Source organism: Kogia breviceps, chromosome 3 (genome assembly GCF_026419965.1).
Source record: "Kogia breviceps isolate mKogBre1 chromosome 3, mKogBre1 haplotype 1, whole genome shotgun sequence".
In the NCBI taxonomy this organism is placed as follows: domain Eukaryota; kingdom Metazoa; phylum Chordata; class Mammalia; order Artiodactyla; family Physeteridae; genus Kogia; species Kogia breviceps.
Genome location: NC_081312.1, coordinates 13,205,186 through 13,230,566, shown reverse-complemented (window position 1 = coordinate 13,230,566; position 25,381 = coordinate 13,205,186). Strand labels below are relative to the sequence as shown.

The 25,381-nt window shown below is 37.7% G+C and overlaps 1 protein-coding gene across 4 annotated transcripts in view; it reads right to left on the bottom strand.

The window, feature by feature from the left end:
* The window catches only part of RPS6KA5 (ribosomal protein S6 kinase A5), a 192,939-nt gene that overhangs the window by 129,125 nt on the left and 38,433 nt on the right, over window positions 1-25,381 (bottom strand). For 2 of the 4 annotated variants that reach the window (XM_059056486.2, XM_067027898.1), the window contains exon 2: window positions 3,746-3,817. The exons of the other annotated variants lie outside the window; for them this stretch is intronic. In XM_059056486.2, the coding sequence (XP_058912469.1) occupies window positions 3,746-3,817 (72 nt within the window). The remainder of the gene's footprint in view (window positions 1-3,745; window positions 3,818-25,381) is intronic. 4 annotated transcript variants of the gene reach the window in all.

The window sequence follows — 25,381 nt, the reverse complement described above, 5'->3', positions numbered from 1 at the left end:
CTTAACAGTTCACAATCTAGAGGAAAAATATAGCAGATGTGAAGGAAGATTCAGAGAACCACTCACTGCCATTTCTCTACCAAGGACTTTCAGTGCCACAATTCAGAGAATGAAGCAATTCGGAAGGATTCGGACAGGTGGAAAAGGGAAGGAGCGCTAAGGTAGGGGAACAAGATAAGGCCGGGCCTCAGAGGATGGGAAAGTACACATTATTGTAGGGGAGTAAAAGAAAATCAACCAGACCAGTAAGTAGGTGGAATATTGGGGTAAATGGAGAAAAAAATACAGAGCTAAGCCTGAAAGTAAGGCAAGAATTTGGACTTGAATAGTAACTAGGAAGAAAGAACTATAGTTCTGAAACAGGAGAACAGCATGATAATGTTGAATTTTAATGACGCTGCATATTATAACAGACTATGTATAAAATGCATAAAATGGAAGAGAGAACTTGCAGAAAGACCAATTAAAAAAACCTTAACAACAATCCATGTATAAGGTAATATGAGTCATGGCACTAAGAACAGAAAAGGTAAATCCAAGGGTCATTTTGAAAGAAAAATTATAGGATTTTGTGAGAAACAAGAAATAAATAAGTCAAAATAGAGAAGGAACAAAAATGATTTCCAAGTTTCTAGCTCAGGAAACTGATCAACAATATTAACAATAGATCAAAAGAAACAAGATAGCTGAAAAGATATAAATCAATACTCTGAGTAAAAGATTTTTTTCATGAATATTACATGTATTTAAGTATGAGATCAAAAAGTAAATCTTTCATTTTCCAATATTCCACAAAGTCTTCAAGATATTGGATGAATAGCATTTTTTTCTGGTTCTAAATACATAAAACTTAAATCATCAGAAGAGTTCTCAGTTTCACTTCCAAAGAAAGCCGGACATGATACATAAAGACATCTGATGAGGCTTTTCTATTATCCTAAGTAGTTCTGAAAAAAATTAGCTTAAAAAGGTAATGAAACTGAAAGATTAGTGGTGAAATTTTTGAATAAAAATTGAGATTTTATTATATTCATAATAAAAGTTTCCACCTACTCCATTTAGTCATCAAAATTGTGATTTTAAATACAGAAACACCTACAATGACACTTCTTAGTTATTCCATCTTCTCATAAGAGCAAGATACAGTCAGCTGACGAAAAGAAAAGCAGTATCCATGGCTAACAAGAAACCAGTTACAGGAAGAAGCATGAAATGAAAATGCAAGTAAAGCATTACTGGTAAACTCTTTTTTCACCTTTGCAGAATTATCTTAAAGATCTGCCTATGATACAGCCACTCAAAAAGTTGAGGTAAATAATGAGACAAAGTGTTATATATGTTGAAAGAAAACATATACAAGGTTTGTCTTATAAATCTGATGTTAAATTTTAAATGTTTTTTAATTAAAAGAATTTTTAACTGACCTGTAATTTTTCTTCCTCATACTCTGTGTGTTTTTGGAATCAAGGTTATACTAGCCTTATACAATGAGTTGGAAGAAATAATTCCACTTTTTCTGTCCTCTGAAAGAATTTGTGGAAGATTAGAATTATCTATGCCTTGAATGTTTGGCAAAACTCATTTTTGAAACTGTACCAAGTGTTTTCCTAGCAGGAAGATTTTTACTTACTGACCAATTTCTTTAAGAATTATAGGACTGGGATTCCCTGGTGGCAAAATGGTTAAGAATCTGCCTTCCAGTGCAGGGGACACGGGTTTGAGCCCTAGTCCAGGAAGATCCCACATGCTGTGGAGCAACTAAGCCCGTGAGCCACAACTACTGAGCCTGTGCTCAAGAGACCGCAAGCCACAACTACTGAGCCTGTGTGCTGCAACTACTGAAGCCCGTGTGCCTAGAGCCCATGCTCCACAACAAGAGAAGCCACTGCAATGAGAAGCCCACACAGAGAAACGAAGAGTAACCCCTGCTTGCCACAACGAGAGAAAAGGCAGCAGGCAGCAATGAAGACCCAACACAGCCAAAAATAAATTAATTTAGAAAAGAGAAAAAAAGAATTACAGGACTATTCAGGTTTTCTATTCTTTTTTCAGTTTGGTCTTTTACACATTTCAAGATTCACGTGCATGTTAAAATTTGAGGAACACTACCTCAGACCACTAAATTCCTATCAACTCCCAAATTATGTGCTATTTTTGTCCAATATTTCAATTTTCTTTTTTTTAACCCCACAAATTAGACATTTCAACTATGGTTTTACACAGTCAATATTGTTTAGATCTTCTTTATTCACCAACACTTTTTTCATCCCAGAATCTCTCCTGAGATCACTTTCCTTCTCCCTAAAATTATATCCTTTAGAAATTCTTTTAGTGAGGATGTACTGGTGGAGAACACACTCAGCTTTTGTGTGTCTGAAAATGTCTATTTTGCCCTCACTTTTGCTGAGTTTGCAATTCTAAATTGACAGTTATTTTTTTCTGGGCATTTTGTAGATATTCTTCCACTCTCCTATGGCGTTCATGCTTGCTGTTGAAAAATCATTTGTTAATCTACTCATTATTCCTCTATAAATATGCCTTTTCTTTCTGGTTGTTTTTAGGGTATTTCTCTGTCTCTGATGTTCATCAGTTTCTCTGATGTATCTAGGTAATAATTTCTTTATACTTGTCTGCTTGGGATTTTCTGTTTCCTAGATCTGCAAATTTATATGCTTAATCAATCCTAGAAAATTCTCAGCTATTAATTATCTCTTTGAATAGGACTTCTCCCCATTCTATTGGCTCTTTCTGGGATTCTGATTAGACAAATTTATATGCTGACAAGACCAGCCACATAATAGGCAGGCTCAGTGCAAAATGAAAATGTGGGGTGCCTTGTTCATGAATTATTTAGAATTTCAGAACAGTGAAAGCAGAGCATTAAACCAAACGTGAGGCTCTTCTAGTGCAGGGATCTCTGCACCTGCACAAGTCATATGCCCATGAGTCCCTGACTTCAGAGCAGCGAGAACAGTGATAGCAAAAATTCAGAAGGCACAAGGAAGTATAAAGCAGAATATCAAGATCATCTAACATCTCACCACCCAGGGACAGCCACACTGTTATCATTTTGGTGCATAGATCAGAGATTTTTCTATATATTTACATGTAGACATTTATTCACACAATTTTTATACTATGGAAATGGTATGTTGTACATTCTCTTCTATAGTCTTTTCTCAAATTTATTACATTATGGAGATCTTTCAAAAATGTTAGTAAATACAGATCATTTCAATCCTATTGTACAGATAATAGAAGATATAGATGCATGTTCATTTAACCAAATTCATGTCATTACGTTTCCAAAGAGTCTTGAATTTTTCATTAATAAAAATAATGAAAAAAAAATAATGAGCATGGCCTATCAATAAAGTTGAGTGAGGATTGACTGAATCAATCAGTATAAAGCACTTCACAGAGTACTTGACAAGTAACAAACTCTCCATAAATGTTAGTGGTTTTTTAAAAATATTGTGTCCTGTGCAAAAACTGAATTAATTTACATTCCCAACAGCAGGGTAAGAGAGATTGGTTTTTCTTGATCCTTACCAATTCCTTCAAATTTTGCCTTTTGTATTTCTTCTATGAATGCTTTGTTCACATTCTTAGTTCTCCTATTGGATTCCTTATGCTTTTTAAAGATTAACTGATTTCTGTATTGGGGATATCAATCCTCTGTCATAAGGATATCAAGTACTTTTTTTTCCTGAAAAAAAAAAAAAAAAAAAGAATTAAAACTTACCTCCAGTTCCTAGGACCTTTAGGAGCTCGAAATTTTCAATCCCCACCTTCTCTGCATGTCCTGTTAAATTAGCTAAAAAAGAAAGAGAAAAAATAAATAATTAAGGGGATCAGCAATAGGAGGGGGCCCACAGGGGCTTCTGAGGTACCAGCAGTGTTTTATTTCTTGAGTTGGGTGGTTAAACCAGGATTCACTTTATAATTATTCATTAAAATGTACAGCTATGTTTTGTGTAATTTTCTGTATGTTATATATTATAATAAAACTTTTTATTTAAAACTTTTTTAAAATTACTGTTTTTTGTGGGGTTTTAAAAAAAATTTTTTGGGGGGGCTGCACTGGGTCTTAATTGCAAAACGTGGGATCTTCGTTGCAGCATGCGGACTCTTAGTTGCAGCATGCATGCAGGATCTAGTTCCCTGACCAGGGATCGAACCCGAGCCCCCTGCATTGGCAGCGCAGAGTCTTACCCACTGGGCCACTAGGGAAGTCCCACAATAAAACTTTTTTTAGAATTTAGTAACTATATAACATTTGTATCAAAGGTTAACATAAAAATAAAGTGCTCTACTTTATTAAAATAAAGACTCTCTAAAAGTCTAAAGTCTTTAAAAATACAGACTCTCTACTGACCAGATAATCTGAAAATGAACACAAATTCTAACATGTAGATAGATATGTAGTAGAGAGAAAATTGGACAGATTTAGAAGATGCATTCATTTATTCAACAAATATTTACTGACTATAAATGCCATTCCCAAGTTCTAGGCTGGACTCCACTCCCATTTCTGTCACTAAGCACTTGAACATGATGTAACCTGAACTGGTTACCTGACCACCCTGCATCTCAGTTCCCTCATCTCTGAGGTGAAAGCACTGGTCTCAGTGAATTCTAAGATCTCTGCCAGCTCTAAAATTCTAGGACTATGTTTAAAAATATAAACTCTTCAAAGACATATTCTGTAGTAAATAAACAAAATTAGGATACCTTATAAATGAGCATTTTCCAGAACATATTCCAATGAATTCTGACCCTATCCTATGAGATGTGAATAGGTGTTATGTTTGGGGGGAAGGTGGGGAGAGTGCTCTGCTTGAATAAATTTGGAAATAGTTAGTTTAAACAAGGTTTAACAAGTTTCTTTAATGCTGAACCTCACAGATCCTGCACCATAAAATTATGCATGTGGATCTTCAAGACTGCAATACTTATATTTGACAAATTTATTGGACCACGAATTACTTTTTGTGGTAATAACATATTCATATTGTGTGAACCAGCATTCTGTGATAAGAAAGACATGATTAAGAAAGGCTTGGCCAAATCCTAATTCCACCACTTAAAAGCTCTGTGACCTTGAACAAATTACTTAACTTCTCTGTGTTTCATAGCCCTGTAAGTGTAAAATGGGGATAATAAAAATTCCTACCCTCAAAGCATATTGGTGTCTACAGTTTACTTTGAAATGTATTTTTATTGGGTTGGCCGAAAGGTTTGTTCGTTTTTTTCCATAAAATGGCTCTAGTAGCACTTAGTTGTCTTTAACTTCATTCAAAACAGTTTTGTTAGATTGTATGTGACAGCTGTCATATCAGCGTGCATTTAAAAAAAGACATTAGGGCTTCCCTGGTGGCGCAGTGGTTGAGAGTCCACCTGCCGATGCAGGGGACACGGGTTTGTGCCCCGGTCCGGGAAGATCCCACATGCCGCGCAGCGGCTGGGCCCGTGAGCCATGGCCGCTGAGCCTGCGCATCCGGAGCCCGTGCTCCGCAACGGGAGAGGCCACAACAGTGAGAGGCCCGCGTACCGCAAAAAAAAAAAAAAAAAAAAAAAAAAAAAAGACATCAAAATTGGTGAATTTTTGTGTAGCCATTTTATTATTGAAGATGGAAGGAAAAAGCAGCATTTTCAGCATATTATGCTTTATTATTTCAAGAAAGGTAAAAACGCAACTGAAACACACAAAGAATTTGTGCAGTGTATGGAAAAGGTGCTGTGACTGGTCAAACGTGTCAAAAGTTGTTTGTGAAGTTTTGTGCTGGAGATTTCTCGCTGGATGATGCTCTACGGTTGGGTAGAGTAGTTGAAGTTGGTAACGATCAAATTGAGACATTGAGAACAGTCAACATTATAGCATGTGGGAGACAGCCAACATACTCAAAATATCCAAACTGAGCGCTGAAAATCATTTGCACCAGCTTGGTTATATTCATCGCGTTGATGTTTGGTTTCCACATAAGTTAAGTGAAAAAAAACGTTCTTGACCGTATTTCCGCATGCGATTCTCTACTTAAATGTAATGAAAACGTTCCGTTTTGGGGTTTTTTTTTGTTGTTTTTTTTGGCGGTATGCAGGCCTCTCACCGTTGTGGCCTCTCCCGTTGCGGAGCACAGGCTCCGGACGCGCAGGCTCAGCGGCCATGGCTCACGGGCCCAGCCGCTCTGTGGCACGCGGGATCTTCCCAGGCCGGGGCACGAACCTGTGTCCCCTGCATCGGCAGGCGGACTCTCAACCACTGCGCCACCAGGGAAGCCCCGTTCCGTTTTTAAAACAATTGTGATGGGCAATGAAAAGTGGATACTGTACAACAATGTGGAACGGAAAAGATCGTGGGGCAAGCGAAATGAACCACCACAAACCACACCAAAGGCCGGTCTTCATCCAAAGAAGGTGATGTTGTGTATATGGTGGGATTGGAAGAGAGTCCTCTATTATGAGCTCCTTCTGGAAAATGAAACGATTAATTCCAACAAGTACTGCTCCCAATTAGACCAACTGAAAGTGGCACTCGACAAAAAGCGTCCAGAATTAGTCAACAGAAAATGCATAATCTTCCATCAGGATAATGCAAGACCACGTGTTTCTTTGATGACCAGGCAAAAACTGTTACAGCTTGGCCGGGAAGTTCTGATTCATCCGCTGTATTCACCAGACATTGCACCTTCAGATTTCCATTTATTTTGGTCTTAATGGGAAAAATTTCAATTCCCTGGAAGACTGCAAAAAGCATCTGGAACAGTTCCTTGCTCAAAAAGATAAAAAGTGTTGGGAAGATGGAATTATGAAGTTGCCTGAAAAATGGCAGAAGGTAGTGGAACAAGAGGGTGAATATGTTGTTCAATAAAGTTCTTGGTGAAAATGAAAAATGTGTCTTTTATTTTTGCTTAAAAACCTAAGGCATATTTTTGGCCAACCAAATAAAAAGATGGATTGATGAACACATATAAGTAATGGACAGATATGTGATAAAGAAATACAACAAAATGTTAACTGCAGAATCTAGATAGTGAGTGTAAGGATATTCAGCATACAACTCTTTCAAATTCTCTGTATTACATTTGAAAATGTTCATAATAAAATGGCACATAATAATACCTACCTCATTGGGTTGTGATGAGGATTGTATGAGCTTAATTCACACAGTGTTTGCTGTGTTCCAATAATATTATTAGTGTTTGTAAATAAATTAATGCTTTGAGACTACAATTTTAAGAAAATTAGACCCAACTAAGAACTTCTAAAATTTTAAGTTTCAGGGGGATAAGTAATTTCAGTATCTTTCTGAAGTTTAACTAAACATAACTTTAAAAAATATTTTTAATTGTGGTTAAAAACACATAACACAAAATTTACCATCTTAACCATTTTTAAGCATAATTGAATGTTAAATTCTGTTATTTTACTGTGCAAGATATTTGAAGTTTAAGACATCATTAAAGAGTCACATGTTAAAAATTATCAATCCTGTTTCTTGCTGTTAGGAGCCATCTTTTATTTACTATGAGATGTGTATAGGCCCAGATTTCCAAAAGCATTGTCCAAATACTATTTCTCCACTAGGAAGATAAGGAACTATCTTTTGATACACAGCCACTTCAGCCTTTCTACACTAACCATAGAATTATTCTCATAGGAAATTAAAAGAGGCCACAGATTAATTACACTTGGTTCTACAAAGCATACCACCCCGGAAAGCCTGATCATTCACAAAGATTGTTCAGATAATCTGTGAAGGCCTGCTTTTGTTCATAATCTACTACCTCTATTATTTGGTTTCTGACATAAATTAACACTTTGTCTGCAAAGGAAGCTCAAGGCTTCCCCAAACTCCAATCCTGGGGAGAAGGAATTGACAAAGCTCAAGATGAACAGCACTGATGCCTTCGGTATTTGGGGGAGGAGTGGTCACAGTGGTAAAGGTTTCCCTAGGAGGAGGAGGTTAGCTCTGCTTTCTTCAAGGTATGTACTCTTTGGAATCTCCTCTCTTGGCCTTAGCTGTGGACGAGTTTATTTACTCTTTGTATTGCTTTTCTATCAAGACTGTTACCAGGTGGCTGGTGAGTTAAGGTAGAGCTTGGGAGAGGGTCTTCCCTCCCTCATACCTCAAGTCCCAGGTCCTAGGAATTCTGGGCTTGAAAAGAGTTTAGCCCTAGGCTTATAAAAACACACTTTATCCACCTCGAGTTTCTCCAAGAATTTATCTTTCCTGGCCTTTCCTTGATTAAGAATGGTTAGATTCCAGTGAACAAGCTTAGAGGGTAGTATCTGCTTAGGGCAAAGGGCCCCTGTGGCCCAGTGCAGCTCACCCAGGTCAATGATTCACTTGACAAAATGTACTCCTTTGCTTTACTCTGTCTTGTCTTAACCTCATTTGGGGCCCAAGCAGATGCAATAGGGTTTTTTACCCAAAGTTCATAGCTTACATTAGGGTTTACTCTTGGTGTTGTAGATTCTATGGGTTTGGACAAATGAATCCACCATTGTAGTATTTATATCATTCAGAGTAGTTACTGCCCTAAAAATCCTCTGTGCAGGTTTTTGTGTGGACGCAAGTCTTCCACTCCTCTGGGTAAATATCAAAGAGCACAACTGCTGGGTCATATTGTAAGAGTACATTTAGTTTTATAAGTAACTACCAAACCGTCTTCCAAAGTGGCTGTATCAACTCTGCATTTACATCAACAGTAAATGAGAGTTCTTGTTGCTCTACATCCTCACTAACATTTGGTTTTATCAGCATTCTGAATTTTGGCCATTCTAATAGTTGTGTAATGGTATCCCACTGTTGTTTTAATTGGCATTTCCTTGATAACATATGATGTGGAATATCTTTTCATATGCTAATTTGCCTTCTGTGTATTTTTGTTGGTGAGGTGTCTGCCAAAGTTATTGGCCCATTTTTTTCAGTCAAGTTGTTTATTTTCTTATTGTTGAGTTTTAAGAGGTCTTTGTATATTCTGGACAAGTCATTTATCAGATAATGTCTTTTGTAAATATTTTCTTCCAGTATGTGACTTGTCTTCTCAGTCTCTTGACATTGTCTTTTGCAGAGCAAAATTTTTGAATTTTAGTAATTTTGATAAAGTCCAGCTTATCAATTCTTTCTTTCATGGATCATGCCTTTGGTGGTGTACCTAAAAGGTCATCACCATACCCAAGGTCATCTAGGCTTTCTCTGTGTTATCTTCTAGGACTTATAGTTTTATGTTTTACATTTAGGCCTGTAATATACTTTGAGTTAATTTTTGTGAAGGATGTAAGATCTGTGCCTAGATTCAATATTTTGCATGTAGATGTCCAGTTGTTCCAGCATCATTTGTTGAAAAGACTATCTTTGTTCCACTATATTCTTTGTTCCTTTGTCAAAAATCACTTGACTATATATATGTAGGTCTATTTCTGGACTCTCCAGCCTGTTCCTGTCTATTCTGTCCTCAATAACACACTTTCTTTTTTTTTTTTCAGTATGCGGGCCTCTCACTGTTGTGGCCTCTCCCGTTGCGGAGCACAGGCTCCGGACGCGCAGCCTCAGTGGCCATGGCTCATGGGCCCAGCCGTTCCGCGGCATGTGGGATCCCCCCGGACCTGGGCACAAACCTGCGTCCCCTGAATTGGCAGGCGGACTCCCAACCACTGTGCCACCAGGGAAGCCCAACACACTTTCTTAATTACTATAGCTTGATAGTAAGTCTTAAAGTAGTGCGGTAGTGTCAGTCTCCTGATGGTTCTTCTCCTTTAATATTGTGTTGGCTATTCTGGGTCTTCTGCCTAACCATGTAAACTTTAGAATCAGTTTATTGATCGTCACAAAATAATGTACTTGGATTTGATTGGGACTGCACTGAATCTGTAGACCAAGTTGGGAAGAACTGACATCTCAACAATATTGAGTCTTTCTATCCATGAACATGGAATATCTCTGTTTATTTAGTTCTTCTTTAGTATCCTTCAACAGAATTTTGTAATTTCCTCATATAGGTCTTGTACATATTTTGTTAGATTTATACCTAAGTATTTCATTTGGGGGGAGGTATGCAAATTTAAATGGCACTGTGTTTTTAATTTCAAATTCCACTTGTTCTTTGCTGGTAGGTAGGGAAGCGATTGACTTTTGGTTATCAATCTTGTGTCTTAAAACTGTAATAAAGCTGTAATCTCTTATTAGTTTCAGAAGGGGTTTTTGTTGTTGTTGATTCTTTCAAATTTTCTACATTCTCAATGTGCTTTTAATTTGCATTTTCTTGATGACATGTTGAACATCTTTTCATGGATCTATTAGTCATTTGTATTTTTGTGTGTGGGGAATTGTCTGTTCAAATCTTTTGTACATTTTTTATAGCATTTGTGTCTTAACTGCTGAGTTGTAAGAGTTCTTCACATATTTTAAATAAAAGTATTTTGGCAGACATATGTTTTGCAAATGTATTCTCCATTCTATAGCTTGGCTTTTTATTTTCTTAATTTTGTCTTTTTAAAAGCAAATTTTAAAAATTTTGATGAAGTCCATTAATTTTTTTTTTTTACAGTCTATGCTTTTTGGATTCTAAGAAATCATTGGCTACCCAACGTCACAAAGATATTTTCTAAAATGTTCTTCTAGAAATTTAATAGTTTTCGTTCTTACATTTAAGTTTATGATCCAATTTGAGTTAACTTTCTTGTATAATGTGAGGTAAGGATCAAGGTTCTTTTTTTTTCTCATACAGGTATCTAGTTGTTCCAATACCATTTAATGAAAAAAAAAAAAAGAAACCCTCTATTTTTTTTTTTACCATTGATTTATGTTAGCTCATTTGTCAAAAATCAATTGACCATATAAGTATGGGTTTATTTCAAAACTCTCTTTTCTGTACCAATGGTCTACGTGTAGCCTTATGCCAGCAGCTCACTGCCTTGATTATCATAAGTCTTGAAATCAGGTAATATAAATCCTCCCATCTTGATCTTCTTTTTCAAGATTGTCTTGTGTTTTGTTATAAATTTTAGAATTAGGTTTTCAATTTCTATGCAAGAAACCCTGCCAGGATTTTGTCTAGAGTGTTTAATTATAAATATTTGTTTTCATCTAAACTACTAGATTAATAGTTTAACCTATTAACAATCTAATATAATTACTGGTATGGTTGGATTCGGGTCTACCATTTCTGTTGTTTGGTCTCATGTTCCTACTTTCTTGACTTCTGAAAAAAATACTTGAATGTTTTTAAGAATTTAATTTCAATTTTCACACTCATAATTTAGCTCTACTTTTCTGCATTATTTGCATAGTTGTTGCTCTAAGGAGTACAATATACATCTCTATTCACAGTCCTCTTACAGTTAAAAAAAGTACCATTTCACATAAAATATAGAAACCTTGCAATCATCCTTCCCAGTATAGCCATCATACATATGGGATTTATAACATCTTCTATATATGTTATAAACTTCACAGACAATGTTATGAGTTTTGCTTACATGATACATTTTATAAAGAAATAAAGAAGGGGCTTCCCTGGTGGCACAGTGGTTGAGAGTCCGCCTGCCGATGCAGGGAACATGGGTTCGTGCCCCGGCCTGGAAAGATCCCACATGCCGCGGAGCGGCTGGGCCCGTGAGCCATGGCCTCTGAGCCTGTGCATCTGGAGCCTGTGCTCCGCAACAGGAGAGGCCACAACAGTGAGAGGCCCGAGTACCACAAAAAAAATAAAGAAAGAAAGAAAAGAAAAAAAAAATAAATGAAGAAAGAGACAGACTTTTGCACTTCTCCAGATACTTATAATTTCTGATGGTCTTTCTTCTCCAAGGATCCAAAATTCTATCTGGTATCACTTTTCTTCAACCTTGAAGAATATCCTTTGACATTTCTGTATTACGGGTGATGAATTTTCTGAGTTTTATCTGAAAGAGTCATTCTTTACCCTTATCTAAATTTTTTATTGAGATATAATTAACATACCATAAATTCATCCTTTTAAAGTATATAATTCAATGTTTTTTAGTATGTTCACAAGGTTGTGCCATCGTCACCACTGTCTAATTCCAGAATCATCTTCACTCTTGAAGGATATTTTCCTTTGATATAGAATCAAAGGAAAATATCCAGGCTTTTTTTTCTCCTTTCTTTCAGCACTTTAAACATGTCCTTCCACCCTCTTGGTTTATGACATAAGGTTAGTCATTATGTGGATTATTGCTCTTCTGTCTGAAATGTGTTATTTTTCTCTTACTGCTTTCAACATTGCTCTTTATCTTTGGCTTTCAACAGTTTTGCCATGATGGGTCTTTTTTGTTTTTTTTCTTTTTAAAATTTTTATTGGAGTAGAGTTGATTTACAATGTTGTGTTACTTTTTGCTGTACCTCAAAGTGAATCAGTTATACATATACACATATCCACTCCTTTTTAGATTCTTTCCCCATATAGGTCATTACCAAGTATTGAGTCGAGTTCCCTGTGCTCTCCAGTAGGTCCTTATTAGTTATCTATTTTATGTATAGTAGTGCGTGTATGTCAATCCCAATCTTCCATTTTTATCCCTCCCCCCTTCCCCGCTGATAACCATAAGACTGTTTTCTACATCTGTAACCCTATTTGTGTTTTGTAAATAAGTTCATTTGTACTGTTTTTTAAGATTCCACATATAAGTGATATCATATGATATTTGTCCCTCTGTCTGACTTACTTCACTCAGTATGACTATCTAGAGATCCATCATGTTACTGCAAATGGCATTATTTCATTCTTTTTTATGGCAGAGTAATACTCCATTGTACATATGTACCACATCTTCTTTATCCATTCCTCTGTCAATGTACATTTAGGTTGATTCCAGCCATGAGGTGTTTTGATATGGACTTCTTTAGGTTCATTCAGCCTGGCATTCAGTGAGTATCTTATATCTGTAAATTTCTGTTTTTCATCAAATTTGGGGAATTTTTGCCTTAATTTTTCAAATATTTGTTCTATCCCATTCTCTCTCCTCACCTTCTTAGATTCCAATTGCATGTATGTTGGATTGTTTGATACTACCTAAGAGGTCCTTGATACCCTATTCATTTTTTTCTAATATGGTTTCTCTCTGTTCTTCACATTGGTTGATTTCCATTGTTCCATCTTCAAGTTCACTTACTTTTCCTTCTAGCATCTCTATTCAATTGTTAAATCCATCCAGTGGATTTAAAAATTTCAAATATTGTATTTTTCATTTCTAGAACTTCCATGTGGTTCTTTTTCACTGTTTCTATTTATCTGATAAGATTTCTTATTTTTTCATTCACTGAAAGCATGTTGTTTTATTTCATTGAGGATAATGTAAAAGCTGCTTTAAAATTCTTGTCTGCTATTGCCAATATCTCATTCATCTCAGGCTGGGATTCAGTTGTTTTTATTTCCTCCTGGGATATATTACATTTTCTTGATTCTTCATACTTAGGGTAATTTTGGATTGTACCCTTAACATTAACCCTTAAGTGTTAACTGTGAAAATTCTAGATTGTTATTCTTTCTCCAACAAGAATTGTTTATGTTTTAGCAGGCAAATATCTTGGCTTGGCCTGGCTTGACTTGAATTACAAATCTGTTTCTTAGAAGGCAGCTCTAGGCCAGTTCAGATTTCTTTTGTATTTAGCTGAGTTCTGAGTCTGTTGTACTCATGTATGGTTCAGAAGTCAGTCAGAGGTGTATGTACAAATTTTGTACACAAAATTTGAGGACTCTCCCTCTTCTAAGGCTCTTTTCCTTCTGGAATTCCTTCACTATCTTCAGTAGCCAAGGTTCTATGACTTTAGTTTCCCAGTTTCTCTGACCAGAGAGACTATTGTTTTTTAACCAGAGTCCAAAGAATATGCCCTGTATTTACCCAGAAACTAAAATTAGTGAAAAGGAAAAGATTCCTTCCTCCCCTCCTACAACTGTGTACTCCCCATAAGGGTCTATCTGCTTCTGTTCACTCTCAAGTGCCTTAAACATAGCTTTTTCTATTAAGTTCAGTTTTTATAGTTGTTTTCTGCAAAGTAATTCTCCAGTAGGGGGTCTTATTCTGACATTACAAGAAGCAAAACTCTTCCTACAGTCAACATTATAATAGTAGTTTCTGCTTTTCACTTCAACTACTGCCTAGGAAGTTAACTTCAAAGAGCAAATAAAATTTTAAAGGTGATATGACATAGGCCCATGCCAAGGATCTTGAACTTAATAGCCATATGATTCTTTCTTTTGCATAATATCTGTTAGACAAAGTTAAGTGATCACACATATCAAAGCAAATCTTTAGGAAGCTCTATCATATTTAGGCATGGGGGAGTATTTGTTAATTAAAAGATTTTTTTCATTGTGTTAATGAAAAGACACATAAAAGCACATGGTAAATACGATGTTATACAGAATCCAAGCAATGACAAACATATATTCAAGCGTGTGAGTCTAGGAGTCGAAATGGTTCTCATTTCTCTATTATTATCTTTCATTGTAATTCGAAGTCTTTGAGCATGAAAGTCTAAAAATAAACTACATTTCTCTGAATTAAATTGTTAACCTAAGAGCAAGAGCTCAAACTTCCCAGCAACACTACTAACATTTATTAGAACAAGACTTAAAATATTTACACACTTTATTTCATCCTAGAAGTGCAATAAACATCAGCCACTTACAGAAAGCTGTATTTCTGAGTCATTCACATGCCTTGGTAAAGTCCAAAATGATATGCTGATCAGATGGTTTGGAGCTACCTGGATGCCCGGGACCAGACTGTACCAGAAATAGGCTTGGGGCTTCCCTGGTGGCGCAGTGGTTAAGAATCCGCCTGTCAATGCAGGGGACACGGGTTCGAGCCCTGGTTCGGGAAGATCCCACATGACGTGGAGCAACTAAGCCCATGTGCCACAACTACTGAGCCCACACACCACGACTACTGAAGCCTGCGTGCCTAGAGCCCGTGCTCTGCAACAAAAGAAGCTGCCGCAATGAGAAGCCCACACACTGCAACGAAGAGTAGCCCCCACTCGCCGCAACTAGAGAAAAACCACGCACGGCAACGAAGACCCAATGCAGCCAAAAGTAAATAAATAAATAAATAAATATTTTTAATTTAAAAAAAAGAAAAGAAAAAGAAATAGGCCTGTACTCATGACAGAGAGAGAACTGTCCATTGCCTTTCCTCATACAGAAAGAGAAAAACAAATATTGTATATTAACACATATATGTGGAATCTAGAAAAATGGTACAGATGAACCTGTTTGCAGAAAGAGACACAGATGTAGAGAGCAAACGTATGGACACCAAGGGGGGAAAGGCGGGGTGAGATGAATTGCGAGATTGGGACTGACATATATACACTGATATGTATAAAATAGATAACTAATGAGAACCTGCTGTACAGCACAGGGAACTCTACTTAGTGCTCTGTGGTGACCTAAATGGGAAGAAATCCAAAAAAGAGGGGATATATGTATACATATGGCTGATTCACTTCACTGTGCACTAGAAACGAACACAACATTGTAAAATAACTATACCCAAATAAAAAATATATATATTAGGAACTATCCCATTGAAAATCCTTCCCTTCTGGATTAGTGTTATTATCTTATAATGTATATTCCCTAGTTAGGAAATCACTTTTAAGACTGAATTTAACTAAGCCCTTTATAAGAAGTCAATGGATTTCAAAAAATATGTTTGCCAAAACTCTAATAAATTTCAATATTTAAATGACTCCCTTTAGAAAACAGTTTGATTAACAGTTCTTAAAGGAAAAATCTTATATTATACAACAAATATAAAATACTTGGTTCTTTACACTATAACTGGATTCCTTCAGCTCCTCCTATAATATTAACATGGTTATGTGCACTGTGGGAAACTATGACTGACATAACTTTTAAAATAATAAATTTAGACAAAAAAAAGATAATTGTCTTTTCTCCCAAACTTAAATAGCTTTCCTGTTTGTTTTTTTATCATAAAATAATCCAGGTTCACAGTTTAAGAAGATAGACAATACAAATAGGCCTAAAGTAGACCTTGAAAATCTCTCATAGTCCCACCGCTGAAAGATAACTACTGTTAATCCTTGGCATATTTTTCTGAGATTGTAGCCATAAACATATGATTGCTAAATGGCTTCTTATCCCAACTTTCTAGGCAATTCTATTACCAAACATAATTTGTAACACACATTATCTATAATTTTTTTTTTTAAGTTGTGAGATATTTAACTTGGAACTTCCCACTCTTATGGAGGATAACAATCAGTAACAACACATTTTTTATTCTGTTGCCATAGTTTCTGCTAAGCTGTACAAATGTAATTGCACAGAGCATGTGCTGAAATCATTTCATTGGATCCAATGATTCACTTACGTTAAAGCTAAGAAACGGCTTAATTTAAAAGCTCTTAAGTAGAAATAAAGAGAATAATGCTACTGAAGCCATTTCAGGTAGGCTTCTTGGTATATGACTAAGGCACTCATATACCAGATTTTATTCAATGAATTAACTACTTATTACATTTGCAATAAGTTGTGAAAATTTAATTTAATAGAAAAAATTATGGAGTCTGTGGACATTAAGGGGAATATCATTATCATGTGAAGTTATCAGACAACCTCATTGAGAATACTGGTTCTCATTCACTCATTTAAGAAACATTTACCAGTGCCTACGAACACCTGAACTAAGTGTTAGTTAGGTCTTTTGCTAACAAGCACAGGATTGGAGCTGGCAAAGATGACAGAATGGCTGGGAAATTCTGGACCAGAAGAAGAGGTGGAGCAAAAGCAAAGTAGGAATAAGTATTTTGCTAGCAGAGAATAAGTGGACTGCTCTCATTAGCTATAAGAAAAATGTGGGGAAAACAGTAAAAATATTACATAAAATAGGTACATGAAATGAGATGATTCCAAACCTGGACTGCCAGACTAATTAGTTTTAATTGAATCCATAAGCAATAATGGCTCTTGACAAGATGAAGGTAAGGTTTTAGGAAAATTACTCTGGCAGTAGTGTGCCATGCAGATAGAAGCAAGGAAAGACTAATACTAAAAGCTGCTGAGGTTACTGCAATAAACTAGAAGTGTGCTAATGAGGATCTGGCCCAAGTAGAAACTAGAAGGAAGAGAAAATAATGAACTTAAGAATCACTGAAATACTCAAGAAACATTCGCTGAACACCTGACTTGGATGCTGAGACTGCAAAAGCAAACAGGACAGGGTCCCCACTTTCAAAGATAAACTAACTGAACTTCTGTTCCTATTTCCCCATTGACCCCATATCTAAAGTACAAGAAATGAAAGTCTGGTGAATGGTAGTGTTACTGACAGAATTTTGTTGAAAGGGGAAGTTAAAAGGGAAAGTTGAAAGGGGAAGTTTTGGGGTTTCAACACTGATTTTGAAGCGATGGCATGACATCCCCAAAGGGCTGTAGTGCGGGCAGTTCTAGAGAAGGAACTAAAGTTCCGCAGAGATAGCACGCTGATGGGGATAAGGACAGGCTACCCCAAAATATAGTACCTTGGTATACTGAATATTTTAAGCTGAAGGAACTTGAGAGACAGCACATGCAAGAAGGACTTTCTGACCTTCCCCTGAAGCATGTCACAAAACCCTCATGTGCAAGGGACCCTCCCTATATTCAGAGGAAAGGAGCATCCTTATTTTTGAAGACAGGGGACACAGAGAGGAATCTGAAGAAACAGGACTTGCTAAGTTTCCCCCAGTTTACTACCCATACCCTTTTCCCATGACGCTCCATTCTTCATCAAACCTAATATTAAAAAGCTCGGGTCTAACCATTACTCCAGGTCTTTATTTCCTTATGAAGCCTCCCATGTAACATAAAACTTACATGAAATAAACTTATATACTTTTCCCTCATTAATCTGTCTTTTGTCATAGGGATCCAGGTTGAGAATTTAGAAGGGTAGAGAAAAAAGTATTTTTTTCCTCCCCTACAATGCACAAGGTTATTAGAAGGGGGCAATGGCTAAAGCTTTCAGAAGAAAACCCTTCAGGAGACCACAAAAAGAAGGGCAAGTCTTGATGATGACCAGCAGTTAGGATGCAAGAAGAAAAAGAGCCAGAGAAATGGTTAGAAAACTAACAATGTATGGAATCCAAGGAAAGACAGAATGTCAATAAAAAAATGATCATCAATGAAGTCACACTGCACACAATGATAAATATATATATTTGGTCTCAGTCTTAAAAGCTTAGGCATCTCCAGAGTGGTGAGAGTCTCTTGGAAGCTAATGAGATGAGTGGTGGCTGGGGGCTGCTAGACAGCTTGAGGATGGGGGCTGGCTGCTACAAACCAAGGACTTTCAGCCTCACCCTCTTGCCCTCCTTCCTCCCATCTCTGGGGAGAGAAGAGGGGTTGGAGACTGAGTTAATCACCAATGGTCATTATTCAATCCATCATGCCTCGTAAAGAAACCTCCATAAAAACCCCTAACCAACAGGACTTGGGGCTCAGAGAGGTTCTGGGCTGGCGCACACATAGAGGTGCTGGGATGGCGGTGCTCCCTAAGAGGTGAAGAAAGTTCCACAGCTCCCACCACCTCCCTCACTCCAAATACCCCGCCCTACGAATCCCTTCCATTTGGCTGTTCCTGAATTGTAGTTGTATGAATACACAAAACCCGAGCCTCGAGTCTACACAGTGAGGTCAGGGTGCGAAGGTGGGGATGGAGAAACAAAATAATATCCTGAAAAGCAATGGGTACAGATAATTTTGTTCAAGAAACGGGCATATAAAGGGAAGGAATAGAGGAAATTGGAAAGAATCACATGAAACTTTTTTTCCAACTTAGAAGGCAGATGGGTGAGATGAACAAAGGGAATAAGGGAAAGGCTGGAAGGAGTGGAGGTCAGAGGGGTGGTTTCTAAGGGAGCAGATCCTTCAGAAAGTGATACATAATAGGATCTTGGACAAAAGGATTAAAGGACAGAGAGAAGAATAAGGATATGTCAAGGTGTTAAGGTTGAAAAAACAGATTATATATAGCCTTTCTAATGGACACAAATGGTCTCTGAAGGGACTGCCAGAGAAGCAGTGCATTGAAACAAGAGTAAAATGCCTCAGAAATCAGCCTGGCTAAAATATACAATAGAGGCTGAAGAGAGGTCTAAGAAAAATCACCGTAAGCAGGGTAGAAGGATTTGAAATATCCTAATCAAAAGAACTAAAATATTTAAAGAATGCACAACAAAAGACAGACTGGACAAAATGAAAACTAAAAAACAGAATGTCAAATTGGGCAGTGTGTTTCTAGCACTTTCCTGGGAATAACCTAATCAACAGCTTCAAACACCAGGTTCCCTAGGTAGGAACACCCCTATCCTGGAGATAGCAGTATCATGCTCCTGAGCCTTTCTGTCTTTAGCTATTAGAATACACAGCCAACTCCCTTTTTTTTCTAACGCCATGCTTACCAAGCAACCCAATTTTCACTTGATACCCTTACCCAAAAAGAAAAATCCACTAATCAACCAACACAGATGTTTCATGTACTTGTTGATTTGCATTGCCCATTGGAAGTTGGTAAAGTGCCATTGGGGTTTACATCAGTCTTTTGTGATTATAAGTAGAACTATATGCATGACATCAGAGCATGAAGAGAAAACACAACTAGCATAATGATCCAACATTGAATCCTATTTGCCACCAACAAGGAACACTTAATTAACAGCAATACATACAAGACACAGCAGTAGTATACTGTGACCCTGTCAATGGTTTTCTGACTTTTTTTCGTTTCAGAAGAAAAGAACAAGTGTAAAAAGCAACATTGTGGGATTTAGTTGTGAATGCAATAGGAAGTAGAGAATCTGATAGCCTGCTGCAGCTGAAACTGAAATAATGAAGCCATAATTTATTATAAATCTATGATCTACAGAATACTATCAACTGCTAAAACTTAAACAACGTCTACACAAAACCTTGCCAATTTTCAGGTACTTAACCTATTTTTTCTCCCTTTGAGACATTAACTCATCAATTTTAAAAAAAAAAGAGAGAGAGAAAGAAACAAAGCCTAATGAGTTAATGAAAAAGTTCCTGTTTTTGTTAAAGTAGGGAGTTTCAGTCCTGGCCCCAATTCCCTATTCCTCAATAATTAGTTTCACCTTCCCCTTTCCAGCACCTTCAATAGTAAAGAAATCAACATTAACCTCTAATTTCCAAGTGCCAGTGTGAAAAAGATCACATCACGACATTGTGGACATTTCCTCTTTTTAAAACTTTGACCTGTAAAACTTATGACCTGTAACAGAGAAAGTCTCAGGGATGAGGTCAACTGTAACCCCACCATCCTAATACGAGCTACTCTCATTTTGTGTTCATTTCCAGTCTTTTCCTGTTGTGGATGTATCCTAGTTACCAGCTGGGTCTTGCCAGCTCCTTAGAATCCATAATGGTGGACACAAATCCTGCAGAGACAAGCCCTGTGCAAGTCGAAAGACTCTCCTCTCCCAAGTTCTCCATCAAGTCCTCAGTGGTAATCCTCAGCTCCCTCTGAGGTTCTCAGGATCATCTCTGTTCTGTGCTGCACCCACCCAAACAAGACTTGGGTCCTTCTCTGAGTTCTACAAAAGACAAAGGCAAAACCCAAACACATGCAAAAAGCATTCCTTAGCACAAGAGACTTGAGTGAAGATTTCTGGAGAAAGGCAGAGGGGCAGCAAGCACGGCAACACTATAAAGGAAACTGGAAGTGGGGACATCTTTAATCTTTCTCCATCCTCCATCCTCAGGCGAGGTCTTTTTTTTTTTTTTTTTTTTTTTCGGTACGCGGGCCTCTCACTGCTGTGGCCTCTCCCGTTGCGGAGCATGGGCACCGGACGCTCAGGCTCAGCGGCCATGGCTCACGTGGGATCTTCCCGGACCGGGTCACGAACCCGCGTCCCCTGCATCGGCAGGCGGACTCTCAACCACTGCGCCACCAGGGAAGCCCGGCTTCTTCCACTTTGGACCTCTCAGTCCCAGCTAACATTAGGACTCACACCCCCTAACACAGCCTGACAACAACGCGATGCCCCCATGGCAGTTACCTCCATACAAGGAATTCTGGTGCCCACTGCAGTGATAATACATTTTTCTTCTCCTTACTTATTTTGCAGGTTTTATGTAGTCATCATACCCTACATATATTGATACATATATAGTCCACTAACTGAAGAAACATTCTGAATGCTTACTTGCAGACAATGCTTTGCAAAAGCCCTGGCAAGCAGACATACTCTCTGAGGTCAAGCAGCACAGGGTCTAGAGGAGGCACTCAGGCAGGTGAAGCAGCCCAGGGTGCCAGCACTAGCAGAGTGGTAAGAGGTAGGAAGGGTACCAGAAGAGCACACGAGAGCATCTCCCCTCAACTGAAGGTTTGGGGAAGTTGGACACTGATGGACAGCACACAGAAGCTTACCAAGAAGACAGAGAACATGGCATATCTGGGAATCTGCAAAGAGAACAGATGGGCAAATGCAGGCAAAGGAAGGAGAAAGAAGGCCCATTAAGACACAAGGCAGGAACCAATTCATGGAAGATTCTAATTTTAAAAAGCATGTATTTTGTTATAAAGGCGATGGGGAGCCAATGAAAGATTTTAAGCAGAAGATTAAGATACAGTTCTGTACCTTAGAAAGACCAGCAGCAGCAGCAGCAATGGGTAAGATGAATTAGAAAGGAATCACATGGAAGGCGGCAAAACCAACACACAGGTTGATGCAATAGTCAAGGACAGAAACGATAAAGGCTACACTAAGGCACTGGAACTAGGGAAAGAGGGGAAAAAGTAAATTCCTCAATATGTTATTCACCAATACTACTAAGCACAAAGTGAAAACATTGCAATTACTAAAATAGCTACTGTGAAATCTTTAAAATTCAAATTGATAATCCTTAAGTAACCATGAGATCATAAAGCACTCGGAGTAAAACACAAGTTAAGATCAATTTTCAGGACTTCCCTGGTGGTGCACTGGTTGGGAATCCGCCTGCCAATGCAGGGGACACGGGTTCGATCCCTGGTCCTGGGAGGATCCCACATGCCGTGAAGCAACTGAGCCCTGTGTACCACAACTACTGAGACTATGCTCTGGAGCCCGTGAGCCACAACTACTGAGCCCTCGTGCAACAACTGCTGAGGCCTGCGCACCTGGAGCCCGTGCTCCGCAAGGGGAGAGGCCACCGCAATGAGAGGCACACGCACCGCAATGAAGAGTAGGCCCTGCTCGCCGCAACTGGAGAAAGCCCGTGCGCAGCAGCTAAGACCCAACACAGCCAAAAATAAAAAAATAAATAAATAAAAAAGATCAATTTTCAAAATGGTGCACATGAACCAAATTCATTTGTCGAAACCCAGAAATGTATACCAAGAAGAGAAAATTTTATTGTATGTAAATTATACCTCAATTTTTAAAAATTAGGGCCATAAAGTAAGAATCATGAAAACGTTTAAACATGAATATTATAAAGAAGAAACTTTCAGATTCAACATGGATTTTCTTAATGCTTTTTTGGTTATTGTTTTGCACAAATGTATTTACTTATCAAAGTTAATGCTTACTTTTTAGAAAAGTCCCATATTTCTAAACAGCAATATAAAGCTTCTAAGGCATTTTTCAAAATGCACACATTTTTGATACATCTTATACTACATCATCTAAGCACCTTGTTCTTAAATTTTATAGAAATAGACTGTTTATGAATGCATTATTCTTAAGTGTTAGAAGTTTTTATGTCCTTGCTGGAAGAGCATGTGATTTAACCACACATCACTACTTAACCTAACATGCAGCTTTGTGAGTGTGTGTATGTATAAGTTTGGTTAACATAAATGTTATGAATTAAAAAATAAGTATGTGAAATGTCCGTGGAGTTTCCAATTGAAGATGGCCAATGGACAATAAAAATTTTCCTGTAGTCAGATTATTTTAAAAATTCACAATCAGGCTTCCCTGGTGGCGCAATGGTTGAGAGCCCGCCTGCCGATGCAGGGGACACGGGTTCGTGCCCTGGTCCGGGAGGATCCCACATGCCGCGGAGCGGCTGGGCCCGTGAGCCGTGGCCGCTGAGCCTGCGCGTCTGGAGCCTGTGCTCCGCAACGGGACAGGCCACAACAGTGAGAGGCCCACGTACCACAAAAAAAAAAAAATTTAATAAATAAATAAAAAAAAATTCACAATCATTTTAAAAGATATAGCTTTAAAAGAACAGTCAATTCAATACTTCATGTCCTGGCCATGTCATGTGACTGAACTTAACACGCACAAAAAGGTGAAGTAACAGATAATTTAGAGAACAATATAGCACATCAAAATGACTGCACAGAAACTTTTAGAAGACTTGTTTTCAAAAGCTAGTTCCCTTAGTTTATAAATCATTGACTGTCTGACAGTTTAACGGCGATCATGCTTTGAACCTAAATCTAGATTAGACAAATAGAACCTCGTTATTTACACTCAGCAGGCTTTCTGTATTCTTAAGTTTCAGTCTACCTTCGTTTACCGTAGGAGACATGCTTCAGTATTCCGGCAAGCAAAAAACTAGATATCTTATAAATGACAAAAACTTAAACCATGACAGCAAGGCAAACGTTCCAGCTTCCAAAGTGCTACCAAAATTATTTTGGTATGTGTTGATATATTTTAAATTATATCTTCCATGCAAGATATAACATAGTTTTTAATAGTCACAAGTAATATTCCCAAGGATCAGATTTCAATTTGATGTAAGAAAATACAGCAGCACTTTGTTCCTCCTAAGTCTAACCTCACTTTTCCACTGCAATTTATTGTCACCTCTACAATTAATTCTACTGTGAGAAAGTACTTTATCAACACCCTTTCCTTTTTCTATCATGTAGCAAGGCTACATGATAGAAAAATAATTAGCAGCATGTAGCAAGGCTACATGCTGCTAATAAGGCCAATTTGGTTTCTGTTAGCACTTTAAATGTAGCAGCCTTGAATCAAATATCGGTTTGCAATAATCTGTGCTTACAGCTATAAACTTTCACAGGGCTGCTGCAGAACTTGTTTTTCAAGAATAATCCCACTTTTAAAAAATGTTAATTTTAATTCATGATGAACTACCTAATTTAATGCCACGAACACTGGAAACCAAAGCAACTTAGTTCATCCTGTCTTGGCCCGTCCTTCCTCTATTCCAGTTTCAACTGTGTTTCCTTCAACACAGCCATGCTCCAACCCCAATTCTGTGATTTAGAAGAAAGAGGTCCAAGAGCTCCAGAGGGACTTACAGGCACTAGAACTCTATAGCAACATGCTCCCCTGTGACCCTTCCTTTTCTTATTTCAAAGGTGAAGTGTGTAACCCATTCCCCTGAAGCCAAGTTGAACAGTCATGACGAGGGTATGAGCAAAATTATGTTGCCATGTAAAATGGTACAGATCATTTGTGCCTCTTAAACATAATTGTTTTTATAATGCTTCCTGAACATTTAAATTTTCTATTTTATTTTAAAATGATTTCAAAATCTAAAGCTTCAAAAATAGACAACTTTCATATTCATAATCACTAATTTTTAACATTCCGCCACATTTGTTTCCTGTCTTATTCATACACTCATACACACACACGTTACTTATTTTTTTCTGATCTAATTCAGAGTAGTGCGCACACATCACGCGTCCTTACACCTTAGTATTTCAGTGTGTTTTTCCTAAAAATTCTCTTAAGTAACCTCAGTATAGGTATCAAATTCAGAAAGTTCAATATTGATAAAGTACTTTAATCTATGGTCCCTATTCTGATTTGTCAGTTGTTTGATGTACTTTGTGATGGCTAATTTTATGTGTCAACTTGGCTGGACCACAGAGTGCCCAGATATTTAGTCAAACAGTATTCTGAGTATTCCTATGATGGTGTTATGGGGTAAGATTAATATTTAAGTTGGTGTACTTTGCCCTCCATAAAGGTGAATGCACAGCAACACTCCATCATCAAACGGAAGTGACGTACATGGGACTGGGACTGAGCAGGCGCTGAAGGCACAAATATGTTCCCTGAAGAAGTGGCCCAAATGCCTGCAGTCCCCACTCCTGCCACACCGCCTTCTCTCTCCCAGCCTGCATCTGTGGCCTCATGGGGAGCTCCCTAAGATCAGGAGACAGAAAAGACAAGACTCAGGCCTGGTTTACAGATGGTTCTCCCCAATACGGATAGTTACAACACTATAGCTCTTTTCTGGGACATTCCTGAAGGTCAGTGGTGAAGAGACCATGTGACCAGCTACAGCCATGAAGACTGTAATTGTCATGAGAATTTCTCCCTCGTTATCTTATTAGTAATATGTTTGCGTGTGTGTGTGTGCACATAAAACAAGTATCTTTATTCTCTTCCCTCTATTATCCCCTT